At 40.5% G+C, this 17,010-nt stretch overlaps 1 protein-coding gene across 3 annotated transcripts in view; it reads left to right on the forward strand.

The window, feature by feature from the left end:
• MYO5B (myosin VB) overlaps nucleotides 1-17,010 on the forward strand; it is a 203,947-nt gene extending 186,937 nt beyond the window's left edge. For 2 of the 3 annotated variants that reach the window (XM_063453850.1, XM_063453851.1), the window contains exons 30-39: nucleotides 599-797; nucleotides 1,307-1,400; nucleotides 5,402-5,545; nucleotides 6,285-6,436; nucleotides 7,374-7,463; nucleotides 8,825-8,975; nucleotides 9,219-9,504; nucleotides 12,764-12,938; nucleotides 13,972-14,052; nucleotides 16,481-17,010. In XM_063453850.1, the coding sequence (XP_063309920.1) occupies nucleotides 599-797; nucleotides 1,307-1,400; nucleotides 5,402-5,545; nucleotides 6,285-6,436; nucleotides 7,374-7,463; nucleotides 8,825-8,975; nucleotides 9,219-9,504; nucleotides 12,764-12,938; nucleotides 13,972-14,052; nucleotides 16,481-16,633 (1,525 nt within the window). In that variant the 3' untranslated portion in view covers nucleotides 16,634-17,010. Of the gene's footprint in view, nucleotides 1-40; nucleotides 119-598; nucleotides 798-1,306; nucleotides 1,401-5,401; nucleotides 5,546-6,284; nucleotides 6,437-7,373; nucleotides 7,464-8,824; nucleotides 8,976-9,218; nucleotides 9,505-12,763; nucleotides 12,939-13,971; nucleotides 14,053-16,480 lie in introns of all 3 variants that reach the window. The other variant, XM_063453852.1, reaches the window with a different exon arrangement.

The following is a 17,010-nucleotide window of genomic DNA, read 5'->3' on the forward strand; positions in this document are numbered from 1 at the left end:
CCCTTTTCTTTTCCTATTTTTCTCTGCCCTTTCTTTCTAGAAAGACTGAGGACTGGGGGTATCTGAATGAAGATGGGGAGCTTGGCTTAGCATATCAAGGATTAAAACAAGTTGCCAGGTTACGTTCTGTGCTTACCTTTTCTTTTACTTCCTGTCCATCTTGCTTCGCTTAGCTGTATCTTGACTCAACAACAGCCCTAGGATGTTAGCTGAGGCACAATCATAGCATTCATCCTTGAGGAACCATTAATGATCTTGGGTTTTGTGTTAGAGAACAGAAAACCTAGATTGAGTGGGATGTGGTCGTGTGTTTATAGGCGTTAAAGAGCCTGTATTGTGTAATGAAATAATTGGATGAGATTCAACTATGTCACAATTGCAGAGTGTAGGCCAAAATAGTTGAATTGGAAACATTCTCCCAAATCAAATATTAATATTTGTGCCTAAAATGTGCAATTGTTCTGGACGATCTCCACAATTCCTAGTTTAGTGAATAAATACCATTTGTATTGTCCCCAATGAGTACCTGGCTTGGATTTGTGGTTTTATAAGGGAACCAAGAAGCTTTTAAGCTTTGTGACTTGACTTGTTTTTCCAGATTATTGGAGGCTCAGCTGCAGGCACAAATTAGACAGCATGATGATGAGGTTGAGGTTCTGACATCTAATATTGAAACACTGAAAGAGGAACTGGATAACCAGCAGCAGGTTCTACTCCAAGCTATGCAGTTGTCCCCCGAAGCCCAGATCGAGTTTGGAATCCAGCAAGAAATTAATCGTCTGACTAATGAGAACCTGGTGAGAAAAAATGTCTTCAGTGCTTGTGATTAATCTAACCATGGCTTTACTAAAACTCTAGACTATATTTGTGAATTATTTTTTTAGCATAATTAACCCCAAACAGCAAACATGTTGTACGAAAAACTGTCTAGAAGGTACATGCCAGATAACATGTAACAACTTGTAGGAAGAAACCAAGTAAACCTAAATTCCCCCAAGGTGGGCTTGAAGGGGGGAAACATAGGCTGGGGAACTGGGGGAGGATTTAAAGACAAATCCGCTTTAAATTGAGTCCATAGTGCTAATGCAACCAGTGTGTTTTTCATGGTAATAAAGTGTAATGTAATTCCATTAAGCTTTGACTTCTTTTTCATTTTGACGTGTTCTATGTTGTTAGAACTATAGGTCCATGTCGTAACCAACCAGTGTATAAATTCTAATAAACCACATTATTAGTGGGTAAAGTAGGCATTATCTGGTATTTATTAAATACATGCAAACGTCTATTTTATTTTTTCTTCTTCAAGGACCTAAAAGAATTGCTAGAGAAATCTGAAAAGAATGAGAAGAAGCTGAAGAAACAGTTGAAGCTATATTTGAAGAAGGTTCAGGAGATTGAGGGTATGTTGAACATAGAATGTACTTAGAATGGAGTGATCTTCCCGGTCTGTAAATATATTGTAAATAAAGAGTGTAGTTGCTACAAGGTCTTGTAGACTGCATTTTTGGTGCTGAATCTCAATATGTTTCAGAGCTTCTTCCAAGCTTCTTCTTCACTTAACACCTTTCTGATAGAAATATACAGATAATGCAGGTTTCCTATCAGTGTTAATTATGACAGACAATTTCAATTTAGTTGATTCATAGTCTTTTGACTAAAGAGCCATTTTATTTTTAGTCATATTTTAGTCATCTGAATTGTTTTCGTTTTAGTCTAGTTTTAGTCGATTAAATCGACATGACTAAAATATAATGGGTTTATTTAAAGCCTCTTTCTGTCTCTTTTGCCCCTTTCCCAGCCCTCCTGTGTCTCTGTGTCCCCCCAGCTGCCTCATGTGTCTCATTCTCCCAGCCCCCTCATGTGTCTCATTCTCCCAGCCCCCTCATGTGTCTCATTCTCCCAGCCCCCTCCTGTGTCTCATTCTCCCAGCCCCCTCCTGTGTCTCATTCTCCCAGCCCCATCATGTGTCTCATTCTCCCAGCCCCCTCATGTGTCTCATTCTCCCAGCCCCCTCATGTGTCTCATTCTCCCAGCCCCCTCATGTGTCTCATTCTCCCAGCCCCCATCATGTGTCTCATTCTCCCAGCCCCCTCATGTGTCTCATTCTCCCAGCCCCCTCATGTGTCTCATTCTCCCAGCCCCCTCACGTGTCTCATTCTCCCAGCCCCCTCACGTGTCTCATTCTCCCAGCCCCCTCATGTGTCTCATTCTCCCAGCCCCCTTGTGTGTCTCATTCTCCCAGCCCCCTTGTGTGTCTCATTCTCCCAGCCCCCTCGTGTGTCTCATTCTCCCAGCCCCCTCGTGTGTCTCATTCTCCCAGCCCCCTCGTGTGTCTTATTCTCCCAGCCCCCTCATGTGTCTTATTCTCCCAGCCCCCTCATGTGTCTCATTCTCCCAGCCCTCTCATGTGTCTCATTCTCCCAGCCCCCTCATTTGTCTCATTCTCTCAGCCCCCTCCTGTGTCTCATTCTCTCAGCCCCCTCCTGTGTCTCATTCTCCCAGCCCCCTCCTGTGTCTCATTCTCCCAGCCCCCTCCTGTGTCTCATTCTCCCAGCCCCCTCCTGTGTCTCATTCTCCCAGCCCCCTCCTGTGTCTCATTCTCCCAGCCCCCTCCTGTGTCTCATTCTCCCAGCCCCCTCCTGTGTCTCATTCTCCCAGCCCCCTCCTGTGTCTCATTCTCCCAGCCCCCTCATGTGTCTCATTCTCCCAGCCCCCTCATTTGTCTCATTCTCTCAGCCCCCTCATTTGTATCATTCTCCCACCCCCCTAATTTGTCTCATTCTCCCACCCCCCTCATTTGTCTCATTCTCCCACCCCCCTCATTTGTCTCATTCTCCCACCCCCCTCATTTGTCTCATTCTCCCAGCCCCCTCATTTGTCTCATTCCCCCAGCCCCCTCATGTGTCTCATTCTCCCAGCCCCCTCATGTGTCTCATTCTCCCAGCCCCCTCCTGTGTCTTATTCTCCCAGCCCCCTCCTGTGTCTTATTCTCCCAGCCCCCTCCTGTGTCTTATTCTCCCAGCCCCCTCATGTGTCTCATTCTCCCAGCCCCCTCATTTGTCTCATTCTCCCAGCCCCCTCATTTGTCTCATTCTCTCAGCCCCCTCATTTGTCTCATTCTCCCACCCCCCTCATTTGTCTCATTCTCCCACCCCCCTCATTTGTCTCATTCTCCCACCCCCCATCATTTGTCTCATTCTCCCAGCCCCCTCATTTGTCTCATTCTCCCAGCCCCCTAATTTGTCTCATTCTCCCAGCCCCCTCATTTGTCTCATTCTCCCAGCCCCCTCATTTGTCTCATTCTACCAGCCCCCTCATTTGTCTCATTCTCCCAGCCCCTCATGTGTCTCATTCTCCCAGCCCCCTCATTTGTCTCATTCTCCCAGCCCCCTCATTTGTCTCATTCTCCCAGCCCCCTCATTTGTCTCATTCTCCCAGCCCCCTCATTTGTCTCATTCTCCCAGCCCCCTCATTTGTCTCATTCTCCCAGCCCCCTCATTTGTCTCATTCTCCCAGCCCCCTCATGTGTCTCATTCTCCCAGCCCCCTCCTGTGTCTCATTCTCCCAGCCCCCTCCTGTGTCTCATTCTCCCAGCCCCCTCATGTGTCTCATTCTCCCAGCCCCCTCATGTGTCTCATTCTCCCAGCCCCCCCATGTGTCTCATTCTCCCAGCCCCCTCATTTGTCTCATTCTCTCAGCCCCCTCATTTGTATCATTCTCCCAGCCCCCTCATTTGTCTCATTCTCCCAGCCCCCTCATGTGTCTCATTCTCCCAGCCGCCTCCTGTGTCTCATTCTCCCAGCCCCCTCCTGTGTCTCATTCTCCCAGCCCCCTCCTGTGTCTTATTCTCCCAGCCCCCTCATGTGTCTCATTCTCCCAGCCCTCTGATGTCTCATTCTCCCAGCCGCCTCATTTGTCTCATTCTCTCAGCCCCCTCATTTGTCTCATTCTCCCACCCCCCTCATTTGTCTCATTCTCCCACCCCCCTCATTTGTCTCATTCTCCCACCCCCCTCATTTGTCTCATTCTCCCACCCCCCTCATTTGTCTCATTCTCCCACCCCCCTCATTTGTCTCATTCTCCCAGCCCCCTCATGTGTCTCATTCTCCCAGCCCCCTCATGTGTCTCATTCTCCCAGCCCCCTCCTGTGTCTCATTCTCCCAGCCCCCTCCTGTGTCTCATTCTCCCAGCCCCCTCCTGTGTCTCATTCTCCCAGCCCCCTCCTGTGTCTCATTCTCCCAGCCCCCTCCTGTGTCTCATTCTCCCAGCCCCCTCCTGTGTCTCATTCTCCCAGCCCCCTCCTGTGTCTCATTCTCCCAGCCCCCTCCTGTGTCTCATTCTCCCAGCCCCCTCATGTGTCTCATTCTCCCAGCCCCCTCATGTGTCTCATTCTCCCAGCCCCCTCATGTGTCTCATTCTCCCAGCCCCCTCATGTGTCTCATTCTCCCAGCCCCCTCATGTGTCTCATTCTCCCAGCCCCCTCATGTGTCTCATTCTCCCAGCCCCCTCATGTGTCTCATTCTCCCAGCCCCCTCATGTGTCTCATTCTCCCAGCCCCCTCATGTGTCTCATTCTCCCATCCCCCTCATGTGTCTCATTCTCCCATCCCCCTCATGTGTCTCATTCTCTCAGCCCCCTTGTGTGTCTTATTCTCCCAGCCCCCTCATGTGTCTTATTCTCCCAGCCCCCTCATGTGTCTCATTCTCCCAGCCCCCTCATTTGTCTCATTCTCCCAGCCCCCTCATTTGTCTCATTCTCCCAGCCCCCCCCATTTGTCTCATTCTCCCAGCCCCTCATGTGTCTCATTCTCCCAGCCCCCTCATGTGTCTCATTTTCTCTCCTCCCTCCCCCATGTGTCTTACCCACCAGTGTCAATTTTGGTGGCAAATTTCAATTTTGTTTTAATCATAGTCTTTTTGACTAAAAAATTTTTTTAGTTTTAGTCACATTTTAGTCATCTGAATTGTTTTAGTTTTAGTCTTGTTTTAGTCAACTAAATCTGACAAAAATAGTTATTTGACAAAATTAACACGGTTGCAAATGGTAACTACTGACCTAGTTACAGTATCTTGACCTACTCATGTCCATTAGGATGCATTTCCACATATGCAGAATCTTGACAACATTCTTTTGATTGTAACCATTCTCTGTTTTGGATGGTACATGGGTAGAATTTTGTGGGGATTACATTAAACCATATAAAATTTTGCTGTGCATCCTCCACCATTAATAAATTGATACTGTAGCTAAATTCCTTGTACACATAATATAATGTTTGGTTCTGTGTGCTGCATTTTGCTGCTTATATCTCCAACATTGTATATAAACTGCACAGCCCAGGTTTCCAAAAGGTTAACCGATTGTCATCTGCTTCTGTCCTGCTCCTCAATGTTGTCCACAGGATCTCCAGAGGTCATTCCGACTGAAAAGAAACCTCATGAACTTACCAGGCAGGTCACCGTGCAGAGAATCGAGAAGGATTTCCAGGGAATGCTGGAATATTACAAGGAGGATGAAGCTCAACTGGTCAGAAACCTGATCATAGGTCAGGAGAATGTATTGAAACCCATCCAGTACTCATGAGGTTTTGGAGCTCATCTCTACTAGGCAACTCCATTTGTCTCTCCTGGGCCAGGACGTTTAGTTGGACATAGTTTAGGAAATGTTGTGATAACTGTTTCAGCCTTTACCCATGGATCCTGTACATAGAACAGATCTTGTTCTATGTACAAGAACCATTGGGTAAAGGCGGAAAGGTTGTGGCTGTGAACTGATCCCATCACCATCATCCAGTTAGATTATTATTGACCAATTCTCAGACGTATTACAGAAGTAAAATTGTTATCTGCTGTCATAAATAGACCATTTATCTTATCCCAAGACATGCAGTTTGTCTGTTTTAACACTATTTTACCCTCTCGGTGCTCAGCTAATATATAATCTAATCTAAACAATGCACAATAATGACATTCTATCTAATATTCTGGATACATTGTACTTTATCATTTATGTAACTATAACCCACTACTTTTAGGCTATAAAATCCTCATGTATTTGTTTTATTTACCCTTACAAATGCTGTGGAACATACAATAATTTGTAGATTCTGGCTGGCAAACACCCGTAAAATGTTGGACAGTAGTGGAGTTTGAATAATTGTCAGAAATTGTGTTCCCAAATTCATCTGATTTAATCCAAATTTCAAAGATCAGTGTTTAATGCACAAGCCTTTTAAAACATTTTGTTTGCTTTTATTTGATTTTGCCAATTTCTGCACATTTTAGATCTAAAGCCGGAGCTGATGACTGCCACTGTGCCATGTCTGCCCGCATACATCCTCTTTATGTGCATCCGACATGCAGACGACATTAACGACGACCAAAAAGTGCACTCCCTTCTCACTACCACCATCAATGGAATTAAGAAAGTGTTAAAGGTATGTGTTGTCATCCGAATGCTAGATATTTAATGCACAAAAATGTGTTCTGAATGATGCTCAATACTATTGATAGGAAAAATCATATGGAACTCCTACAGAGGCTCCATGATTCGCTTTTCCACAAACAATCTATTACCAAAATCTATTACCAGGTGAGACACAGTACAGTGTCAAAGAGGTACCCAAACAATTGGGATTAAATGAGCACCCACTTACACAAAGTAGAGAGTCAGGGGTTCCCAAACCCCTGAGCAATAATAATGGCTATATAATCCCAAGGATCTGGGACTATATATATATATATATATATACTCCAATGCCAAAGGCACTAATGTTACCTGCCCTAATTTTAACTCTCTACCTCAAACGTCCATAGTCCTAAATATCTGAAGACAGAAAACAAGGTAACCATGTATATATAAGCACAGCCATCAAGTATTTAAACTCATTATGTGGAAATAAAATAATTGTGTGTAATATTTTTTTTAACTGTACAACAATTTTATAGTAATTTAATCTGATATTTGTATAATCTACTAAATGTTGACATCATACTGATGTATGTATCCAATCGATTATAAAACATGCAATTTAAAAGTTTCAAAGTGATAAATCAAGAGGACGGTGATGATCAGTTGTGATTATAGAAAAAGAGGCAGAGTGGGGTTGGATAACATTAACACAGGTTTGTGGGTCAGGTTCACAACTCAGAACCGCACAGTTTTCTCCTGACTCAGGTAACCTCAGGTAGCAAAGTATGCAACACAGATAACCCAGGAGACAAACCTGATACCCCCAGAGGTGGTTCCTCGACATCACTAGAAATACATGGATTTTTATGACATGCTATTCTGCTTTGCAGTCACTATTACATTATGCCAATATGACACTCTATATGTACACACTGTTATATCTGTTGTTTTCTTGTTGCCAGAAACATAATGATGACTTCCGAATTACATCATTCTGGCTTTCAAACTCCAGCCGCCTTCTTCATTGTTTGAAACAATACAGCGGGGATGAAGTGAGTACAAAATCCACCTATATAAATTACTTTCTTCTAAAACACCGCATGCTAGAAACACTATTCCAATAGCAAAGTTTATACATTGGTGAGATAGCTCAGTGGGCTATCACATGTCACAGGTTCAATTCCTGGCAGAGTTGACTCAGTCCTTCATCCCTCTGAGGGATAAAATGTGTACCATTAAATTGATCGTTATATTAATAGTAACATCCTCAGAATGTACTTGGAAACCAGAGAATATTTGAATGTACCTTTCCTGGTTAAACACTTTGTTGTTATTAAATTAGGGGGACAAAGATTTAAAAATAAAATAAATGGATGTATGGAATAGCCTTCTAGCTGAAACGGTAGAGGTTAACACAGTGACAGAGTTTAAGCATGCGTGATAGGCATAAGTCTATCGTAGATTTAAGATAAGGCCAGGGACTAATGAGAGTATTTGTAAAATTGGGCAGACTAGGTGGGCCGATTAGTTCTTATCTGCCGTCACATTCTATGTATATTTCATGCATCAGTGCAATTAACTGACTGTTCAGAACACTATATGAACCTGATTAAAACACCCATAAAAAATGTTTACTGAAAACCATAATTCAATGGCTAAGACTCCACAGTTAAATCCTGGACAGATCGAATGATTCAAGTGTGGATTAAAAGGAATTTCATTCAGACGAACAACTTGAATGTTTACTGAACACACTTAAAAAAAAATATGAATTAGAAAGGCATAGGGGGATTGTGGGCAGTATATGAAGCACAAGACAGACCATTTAAAAAACAATCAGAAAATAGTAAGTAATGATTGCAGAACATTTGATTTTTGTGTGAAGAGTGTTTCTTTTTTTCCATTTTACAAAAAAAAATCAGATTTCAATAGAAACTAGCACATTTATGAATTAACATACATCTACTCCTGTTACTTCCTGTTTGTTTAGCTCCCTGGAGCAAAACTCAAAAGGGAGGCAATTACCCAGAGCACCTGCCTTGCAAAGACTTCTCATTGAACTGCACTAGGAAGTCTGTGATTGGACAGTCACAGAAAATCTGGGCAGGGTTACAAGGGGAGGGCTTGTAAAGGCTTTAGACAAGAGATCTGCAGCTTTTGCAAACCGTTTTTAGATATATCCAAATTAAAGAAATGCACTCATTTTTTTCATTGAGATATATGTATTAAACAGTGAATTATTTTTTGTTTTTTTTGTATTTGGACAGTGGAGTGCCCTGGATAGCAGCAGTCTTTGCCTTACTACTCTTTCATTATTCATAATTTACATAATAACAGATAATACAGAGCAAGCGTTCTATGAGACTCCAGATATCCGCTTACTGTTAAATGATGGTGTTTGTCTTGTTCCCAGGGCTTCATGACCAGTAATACTGCCAAACAAAATGACCACTGTTTGAGGAACTTTGATCTAACAGAGTACCGGCAAGTCCTCAGTGACTTGTCCATCCAGATCTATCAACAGCTCATTAAAATATCTGAAGGACTTCTACAGCCAATGATAGGTAAGAGGATAGTGCTTAATGGGAGCTTACTGGCTTTAGTGGTAGTTGTGCAAATGTTTCTTATGCTAGAAGAGTTCTAAAATTTAGCAGTTAATTAGCAAATCAATATTTTAAAGTGGAAACCGATAGTTGCTCATCTCTGTGTCTTCTCATATTTTTCATAATATTTTCTTTGCAATTTGTGGCCATTGCAGTAGCCATAGAGTACCTGCGGAAATAGACTCACATGTTCTCCCTTTGCAGTGTCCGCCATGCTGGAAAACGAAAGCATCCAAGGCCTATCAGGTGTCAAGCCAACAGGATACCGTAAGAGGTCTTCAAGTATGGTGGACGGAGACAACTCGTACAGCCTAGAGGCTGTTATCCGGCAGTTAAGTCAGTTCCACAGTATCATGTGTGATCACGGCCTTGACCCGGAGATCATCCAGCAAGTTATTAAGCAGCTATTCTACATGATCAATGCAGTATCACTAAATAACCTATTATTAAGGAAGGATGTCTGTTCCTGGAGCACTGGCATGCAGCTAAGGTACAAAGCCTACTAGATATGTTGCTTCACTGCATTTAAGTGTAGAGTGTCTTGGGCTGTCGATAGTAAGGAGTTGTAAGACATTTCCTCTAGTGTCCTCTAATGTTTTCCTGTTTTATTATACTGTCCACAAATACTGAAATTCCTGCTAGCCTCACAGTGTAATCAAGGTTATTTCAGATAAATGGATATATAGAGGACAAATTGTCACTTATAGCAAGATGGAAGGTTTTATTGACACACACAGTCCAGTTTGGAAAGTCCTATTGACACACACAGTCCAATTTGGAAAGTCTTTTTTAATCTTGAAGGTTTTCTTTATTTTTTTCATTAGTTAGGGATACAAAAAAAAGATCAAATAGAATAGGTTAGCATCATATAAGTCATTACAATACAAATACAAAAACGTATCAAAACACAAAAGAAGGGGGAGGGGTAGGAAAAAAAAAAATATATATATATAATAATAATAAGGAACATCCAAATATCTTCTGTCACTTAACTCCAACTAGAGCACTTAAACAAATGTTATCAATACACAACAATAGATACTAATTGCATTAACATTACCTTAATACTCCGATCTAATCACTTATAAGTTAAAAGTTCACATTTCATATGTAACCAATTAACTCTTTCTAAACATTCTAGGATCACAATATCTTTATAAACAGTATAGTATATTCTTTAAAAACATTGCTCCTCCTCCCTATTTAAGGTTACCAATCTCCACTTGTCCCAAATATCCCATGCTGCTTTCGCAATTTGAGTAGTCTGATATTGCTTATTAAAGCAGCATTCATAAAGCCTCTGCTCATCCAATCCAAGGTATACCCTCTCAATTTTAGGAATTTTATGAGTTTTCTACGCTCGTGCAATACAGCGTTGACCCATTAATACTACATGGAGAATTATTTTTTCAAGGTGTTTGGGTATTTAATATTTGTAAGATCTTGTAGCAAAGTGTGTATCTCCTTCCAAAAGGGATTGGATTCGTGGGCATTTCCACCATATATGTATTACCGATCCAATATTATATTGACACCTCCAACAAGTAGGTAGAGTAGAAGGATACATTTTATGGATCCGCGCTGGAACCATGTACCACCTATAAATCATTTTCTTATTTTGTTCTATGAGTGAGGCTGATTTAATCAATTTCTTAGTATTTATGGATAAATCAGTCCATTGTTCCCTGGAAATCTCAATGTCCAAATCTTCTACCCATTGTTTCCAAGGTGTGGCTTCTGAAAGAGGTGTATAATCTAATAATACTTGGTAACAGGTGGAGATTGGTTTACATAGCGTAGATAATTTTTTATCAATACATAATTTTTCCCATATTGTAAGTTGATCCATAATTATATCCTGGGATAAAGGCTGTATTCCTTGTTTATGCATAAAAGAGTGCAATTGTCTATAGGAGAATTGAGAGGTCAATGTCATAAAGTGATCGAAGAGTCTGAAATTCATGTAACCTTGAATTAGCATAAAAGTGAATTAAATGTATAAGACCCCTCTCCCTCCATGGATTTGCATGAAATGTAGGGATGCAATATATGAGAGCCTCCGTAGGAGTAGCAAGGGAGACTAGTTGTTTACTTAACTTATATCTTTGTATATCCCAAATATTTATTAACAAGGCTGATCCGGAACTGTTTTTAAAGAAGGCCGAAACTGTTTGGGAAGCCATAAAATGTGTGTTGTTTTCATTGTCATTTGTTGTTCCATTTGAACCCACTGAGAAGGATTGTGATTATCAAAATGTGCCATACCAGCCGCTAAAATAGATGCATGGTAGTAAGTGTGAATATCAGGAACCGCTAGTCCCCCTACCCTAGCTGGTGCTCTCAAAAGTTTCAGAGACACCCGGGGGCTCTCTTTGCACCAAATAAAATTAATGAGATCCCTTTGAATTGATTTAAAATAAGAATGTGGTATAGACAGCGGGAGATTCGGAAAAATTTATTGTAGCCTAGGGAGGATGGACATTTTAATTGCAGCTATTCTTTCTGTCCAGGTGAAAAAAAGGGACCTCCATTTAAGCAATGTCCGCTTACACTCCTTCTATACCCTAACCTTTTTACATGCAATCAAATCAGTATATTTCTTAGAAAAGATTGTCCCTAAGTATTTATTATTGTCACACCTCCATTCAAAGGGGTATGTTTTATATAGTGTATTTGTGATTCGGTCAGGTAAATCTATCGCCAGAGCTTGCGTTTTGGTAGTATTTAATAAATAGTAAGAGTGTAACCCATATTCTCTTATTACCTGTACAAGTATCGGAAGTGTATTTATAGGGTTGTTAATATAAAGTCAGACATCATCCGCAAATGCGCTGATCTTATATTCTATACCGTTGACTTGGATACCCTGTATGCCGGAGTTATTTCGAATAATTCGCAAGAGGGGTTCTAATGCGAGCACATACAATAGGGGAGACAACGGACACCCCTGCCTCGTTCCATTGGTTAACTTAAATGAGGGGGACATAAAACCTGCCTGTAATACTTGGGCCATGGGTTCTGCATATAAAGCAAAATCTGTTTGATTATCTGCTGTGGGAACCCATAGGCACACAATTTGGAAAGTCTTATTGACACAGATAGTCCAGTTTGGAAGGTTCTTTTGACACACAACATCCAATTTGGAAGGTTCTATTGACACACAACATCCAGTTTGGAAAGTTCTATTGACACACGCAGTACAGCGTTAAAGGTTCTATTGACACATAACATCCATTTTGGAAGGTTCTATTGACACACAATATCCAGTTTGGGAAGTTCTTTTGACACACCCAGTCCAGGTTTGAAAGTTCTATTGACACACATAATCTAGTGTGGGAGGTTCTATTGACACACACAGTCCAGTTTGGAAAGTTCTATTGACACACATAGTCCTGTGTGGGAGGTACTATTGACACACACTGTCCAGTTTGGAAAGTTCTATTGACACATGCAGTCCAGTTTGGAAGGTTCTATTGACATACAACATCCAGTTTGGAAGGTTAAATAGAAACACACAGTCCAGTTGCTGGATCATATACACTTAAAACTGAAAAGATAATAAGAGCATGCATGCAAAAACTCATACACTAAACTTTGAAATGCAAGGAATTCAAAATGAATTTAAAATTTAGGCCAAAATAGACAAATTGGAAAAGACTGGATGCCAGACTTTTCCTACAGGTCTGTGAATGGTTTGTGCCTCTTCAGATCCTGGGATAGTGTGTTACATTTAATCTGTTCTTATTAAGGTATAACATCAGTCAGCTGGAAGAGTGGCTGCGAGGGAAGAACTTGCATCCGAGTGGCGCTGCACAGACCATGGAACCACTGATTCAGGCGGCACAATTACTGCAACTCAAAAAGAAAACACAGGAGGATGCGGAGGCCATATGCTCCCTGTGCACAGTTCTCACTATGCAGCAGGTTAGTAGACTGTGATCACTACCCAGAACATGTTAGTGTATTGTACTTACACTATGCAGCAGGTTAGTACACTGTGACCATTACATAGAACATGTTACTTACACTATGCAGCAGGTTAGTAGACTGTGATCACTACCCAGAACATGTTAGTGTATTGTACTTACACTATGCAGCAGGTTAGTACACTGTGACCATTACATAGAACATGTTACTTACACTATGCAGCAAGGTAGTACACTGTGATCACTACCCAGAACACGTTAGTGTACTGTACTTAAACTATGCAGCAGGTTAGTACACTGTGACCATTACATAGAACATGTTAGTGTATTGTACTTACACTATGCCGCAGGTTAATACACTGTGGCCATTACATAGAACATGTTACTTACACTATGCAGCAGGGTAGTACACTGTGATCACTACCCAGAACACGTTAGTGTACTGTACTTAAACTATGCAGCAGGTTAGTACACTGTGACCATTACATAGAACATGTTAGTGTATTGTACTTACACTATGCCGCAGGTTAATACACTGTGGCCATTACATAGAACATGTTACTTACACTATGCAGCAGGGTAGTACACTGTGATCACTACCCAGAACACGTTAGTGTACTGTACTTACACTATGCAGCAGGTTAGTACACTGTGACCATTACATAGAACATGTTACTTACACTATGCAGCAGGTTAGTAGACTGCGATCACTACCCAGAACATGTTAGTGTATTGTTCTTACACTATGCAGCAGGTTAGTACACTGTGATCACTACCCAGAACACGTTAGTGTACTGTACTTACACTATGCAGCATTGTTTAATATTATTGCAGGTTAGTGACCGGCGTTCACTGATCATTTATACAGTAAAGTAAGATGAGACTTTTTTCGCAGGCTGCAACAAGATGACAGCTTCATATATACATACTATGGGTGTGGTATAGACATTGTAAGGAAGAGATACTCATAATAGTCAAATTACTGATGAATAATGTTTTATATTCTTTTTTCTTTTTCTTTTTTTTTGCAGATTGTAAAAATACTTAATCTGTATACACCAGTGAATGAATTTGAAGAACGTGTGTCAGTCTCCTTTATCAGAACTATTCAGGTAAAGCACCAAGCACAGGGTGTAATGGAATGGCTACATTGTTATGAAAGGGGGGGGAAATTTACAATAAATTAAACAATTACACAGGGACACAGGAACAATAGGTAAATGAGGACCCTGCTCAAACGAGCTTACAGTCTAGAGGAGGTGGGGAACAAATACACAATAGGGCAGCAAGGGTGACAGCCACCAAGCAAGGTGGAAAAGTAGCAGATCTGGAGGTGAGAGTGGGGTGTGGCTCTTTAGGAGAGCAAGAGACAGATTTGGATAAGTATAGATAAGTTACTCTGGAAGTCCATAGGCATTTCTGAATAGATGTGTTTTGAGGGACTTTTTAAACAATTGAAGACTAGGGGAGAGTCTGATAGGGATAGGCAGGCTGTTGAAGAGATTTTGTTTTACGTTAACTTTTAAAAGGGATACTCTAAATACTATAACAAACATACGGATGTCATTATAGCACTATATAGCATATCGGTGTACTGACAGAGCTTGAAAGCTATGAGTTTCTTCTGTTATTTTGCCATAAAATTCAAGAAATTCCATGCACCCACAGACCACCCCTTCAACCTGTGACATCATAACAAGGAAATCTCACTTCCTCATTAACATTCCACATATTTGTAAAGTGTGATGTCATGCACTTCACAAGAGGCTGAAAACACTGATCTATAGTACTGGAGTATAGGACCTATTTTCTACATCTGCCTTGTCATATCCTTCCCCTTTAGGCAGATATCTGGATCACCAATACACCTGTGCTTCCTGATGCCCATAACATGTTTTTGATTCTTCCCTCTCACTGCTATGTTTAGGGCTGAGTATCATAACTACATTTTGAATTTCTTAAACCTCATTATAGACTCGCAACAAGTAGGAATATTGACACACTACTGAAACATAATCAAGCTGGACTCATGTCATACTGATATTCCTTTTCAAATAGTTTTTATTTAAAAAAAAAATTAAAGTTTACAACAAATTATAATAACAGTATAATGCGGGTAGGGGAAGGAAGGGAAAAACTTGGAAGTGGGAAAGGGGGATATCCATCCATTATAAAGATAAGTGCATTAATGTACAAGGCATATAAATTGTATTACACTCCATAGCAAGTCATTACAAATTATACATTTTTTTAACGTCGGTTTCCCATTGATCCCAATGGTATTTTAATTGTGCAAATACATGTGAGTTGCTTCTGTGAGATAATTCGTATGATTTATTTTCTAGTGATAGCATTAGTACTTCTTTAATTGAAGGTGTGTGCTGAGTTTTCCAGTATCTAGGCAGGCATGTAGTAGCAGCTATCAGAATGTGGCCTGATATTATTCGATTAACGGATTCAGGGAATTTTTTTGAATAAAGCTAATTCGGATGTGAAGCTATCTATGTTACTGTCCACCTTAATGATCAAGTAGTGTATCATTTTCCAATATTTAGTAAGTCTTGGGCAATACCACCATATGTGGGCAATATTGCCCAATCCTCCGCAGTCTCTCCAACATCGATCACTGTGCATATTGTTCATGTTATGCAACCTGGACGGAGATAGATACAGTATTTTAAAATGTTTTTCGTGATGGTTAGAACAAAAAGATAGTCCCTTCAATGCTGAGAAAAAAACTAAACCACTCCTCAAACTCATATTGGGTACCCAGCTCCATCTCTCAAGACAGCATGTGCTTCCATTTAACTGTTGGTTTGTCATTGTGTAGAAGATAACATATAGAAATAGTGCCCTTCCTATTCGGGTCCTGCAAACATAGTTTTTCTAATGGCGATATTTCTAAAGATTTATAACTTTTATCAATGTCTGGTATGTTGTACAATTCTTTCAGCTTCTCGCTCATCAGCACACATTCGTCCTTACATTTATTCGGCAGTCTATGTTTCAATTGTAACCTTTCATACGACAAAATAGAGTTTCCATGGAAAAAGTTATCTATATTATACAGGTGATGTCCCTTTAGTAATTCTAAGTCCAAAGATGGCATGTAATATCTCAAAGATTCAATCGGCTTGGCTCTATACAATTTTACTGAGTGTCTGTTGTCATACTGATATTCCAGCAGGAGAGTAAACCGAAAGAGATCACTAGACAAGTAGCAGTTAAAATGCTAAGCCCAAATCCTAAACGATAGTGTTGCATACATTTTATCTAGTCCATTATTTAATTTACCACGGGTTGCAATTTATTCTGATGGAAATGATTTGCACATGTGACCTCCACAGATTACAAATCGGCTTTACATACAGTTCATAGAACAGGGATGAAGAGATTGAATGGGTTTTAACCTAACATGCCTATTTTATCTCCTCTTTATATACTGCGTTGGTTTTCGGTTTTCCTTCGTTTTGTTTATCATTTATTTTACAAGTGCGGCTAATGCACATTTCTCAATTTGACATGTCATTTCTTTTGCAGGCCCAGCTACAAGAACGAAACGATCCTCCCCAGTTATTGCTGGACTCGAAATTTATATTCCCAGTTTTATTTCCTTTTAGCCCTTCTGCGATAACGTTGGATACCATCCACATCCCTGCTGCTCTTCACCTGGATTTTCTTAACAAAGTTTAAAAAGACAATTTTTTTTTTTTTTATAAAAAATAATCCGTAAAAAAAAACCACAAAAAAAAACCACAAAAAAAAACACACGCACACAAAAGAACAAGAAGATAATATATAAATAAATATCTATATAAGATTTAGGACCAAACTTTGCATTGTATAAACTGGATGCCGTCAAGTTGTAATTATATCTGCAAGTTTAAAGCACTGAAACTAATTTTATTTTTCTTCCACTGTCATAATGACTTGAATTAGAAGTTTGTTTTTTTAAATCTGTGTTGTCCGTGATAGGATTGGCCTATGTTTACGCCAGCACAATGACATGCAGGACGCACGAAACAAAGTGATGTATATGGCTTAAAAAAAATGGTTGATTATTTTAAACA

Source organism: Pelobates fuscus, chromosome 5, assembly GCF_036172605.1.
Source record: "Pelobates fuscus isolate aPelFus1 chromosome 5, aPelFus1.pri, whole genome shotgun sequence".
Lineage (NCBI taxonomy): Eukaryota > Metazoa > Chordata > Amphibia > Anura > Pelobatidae > Pelobates > Pelobates fuscus.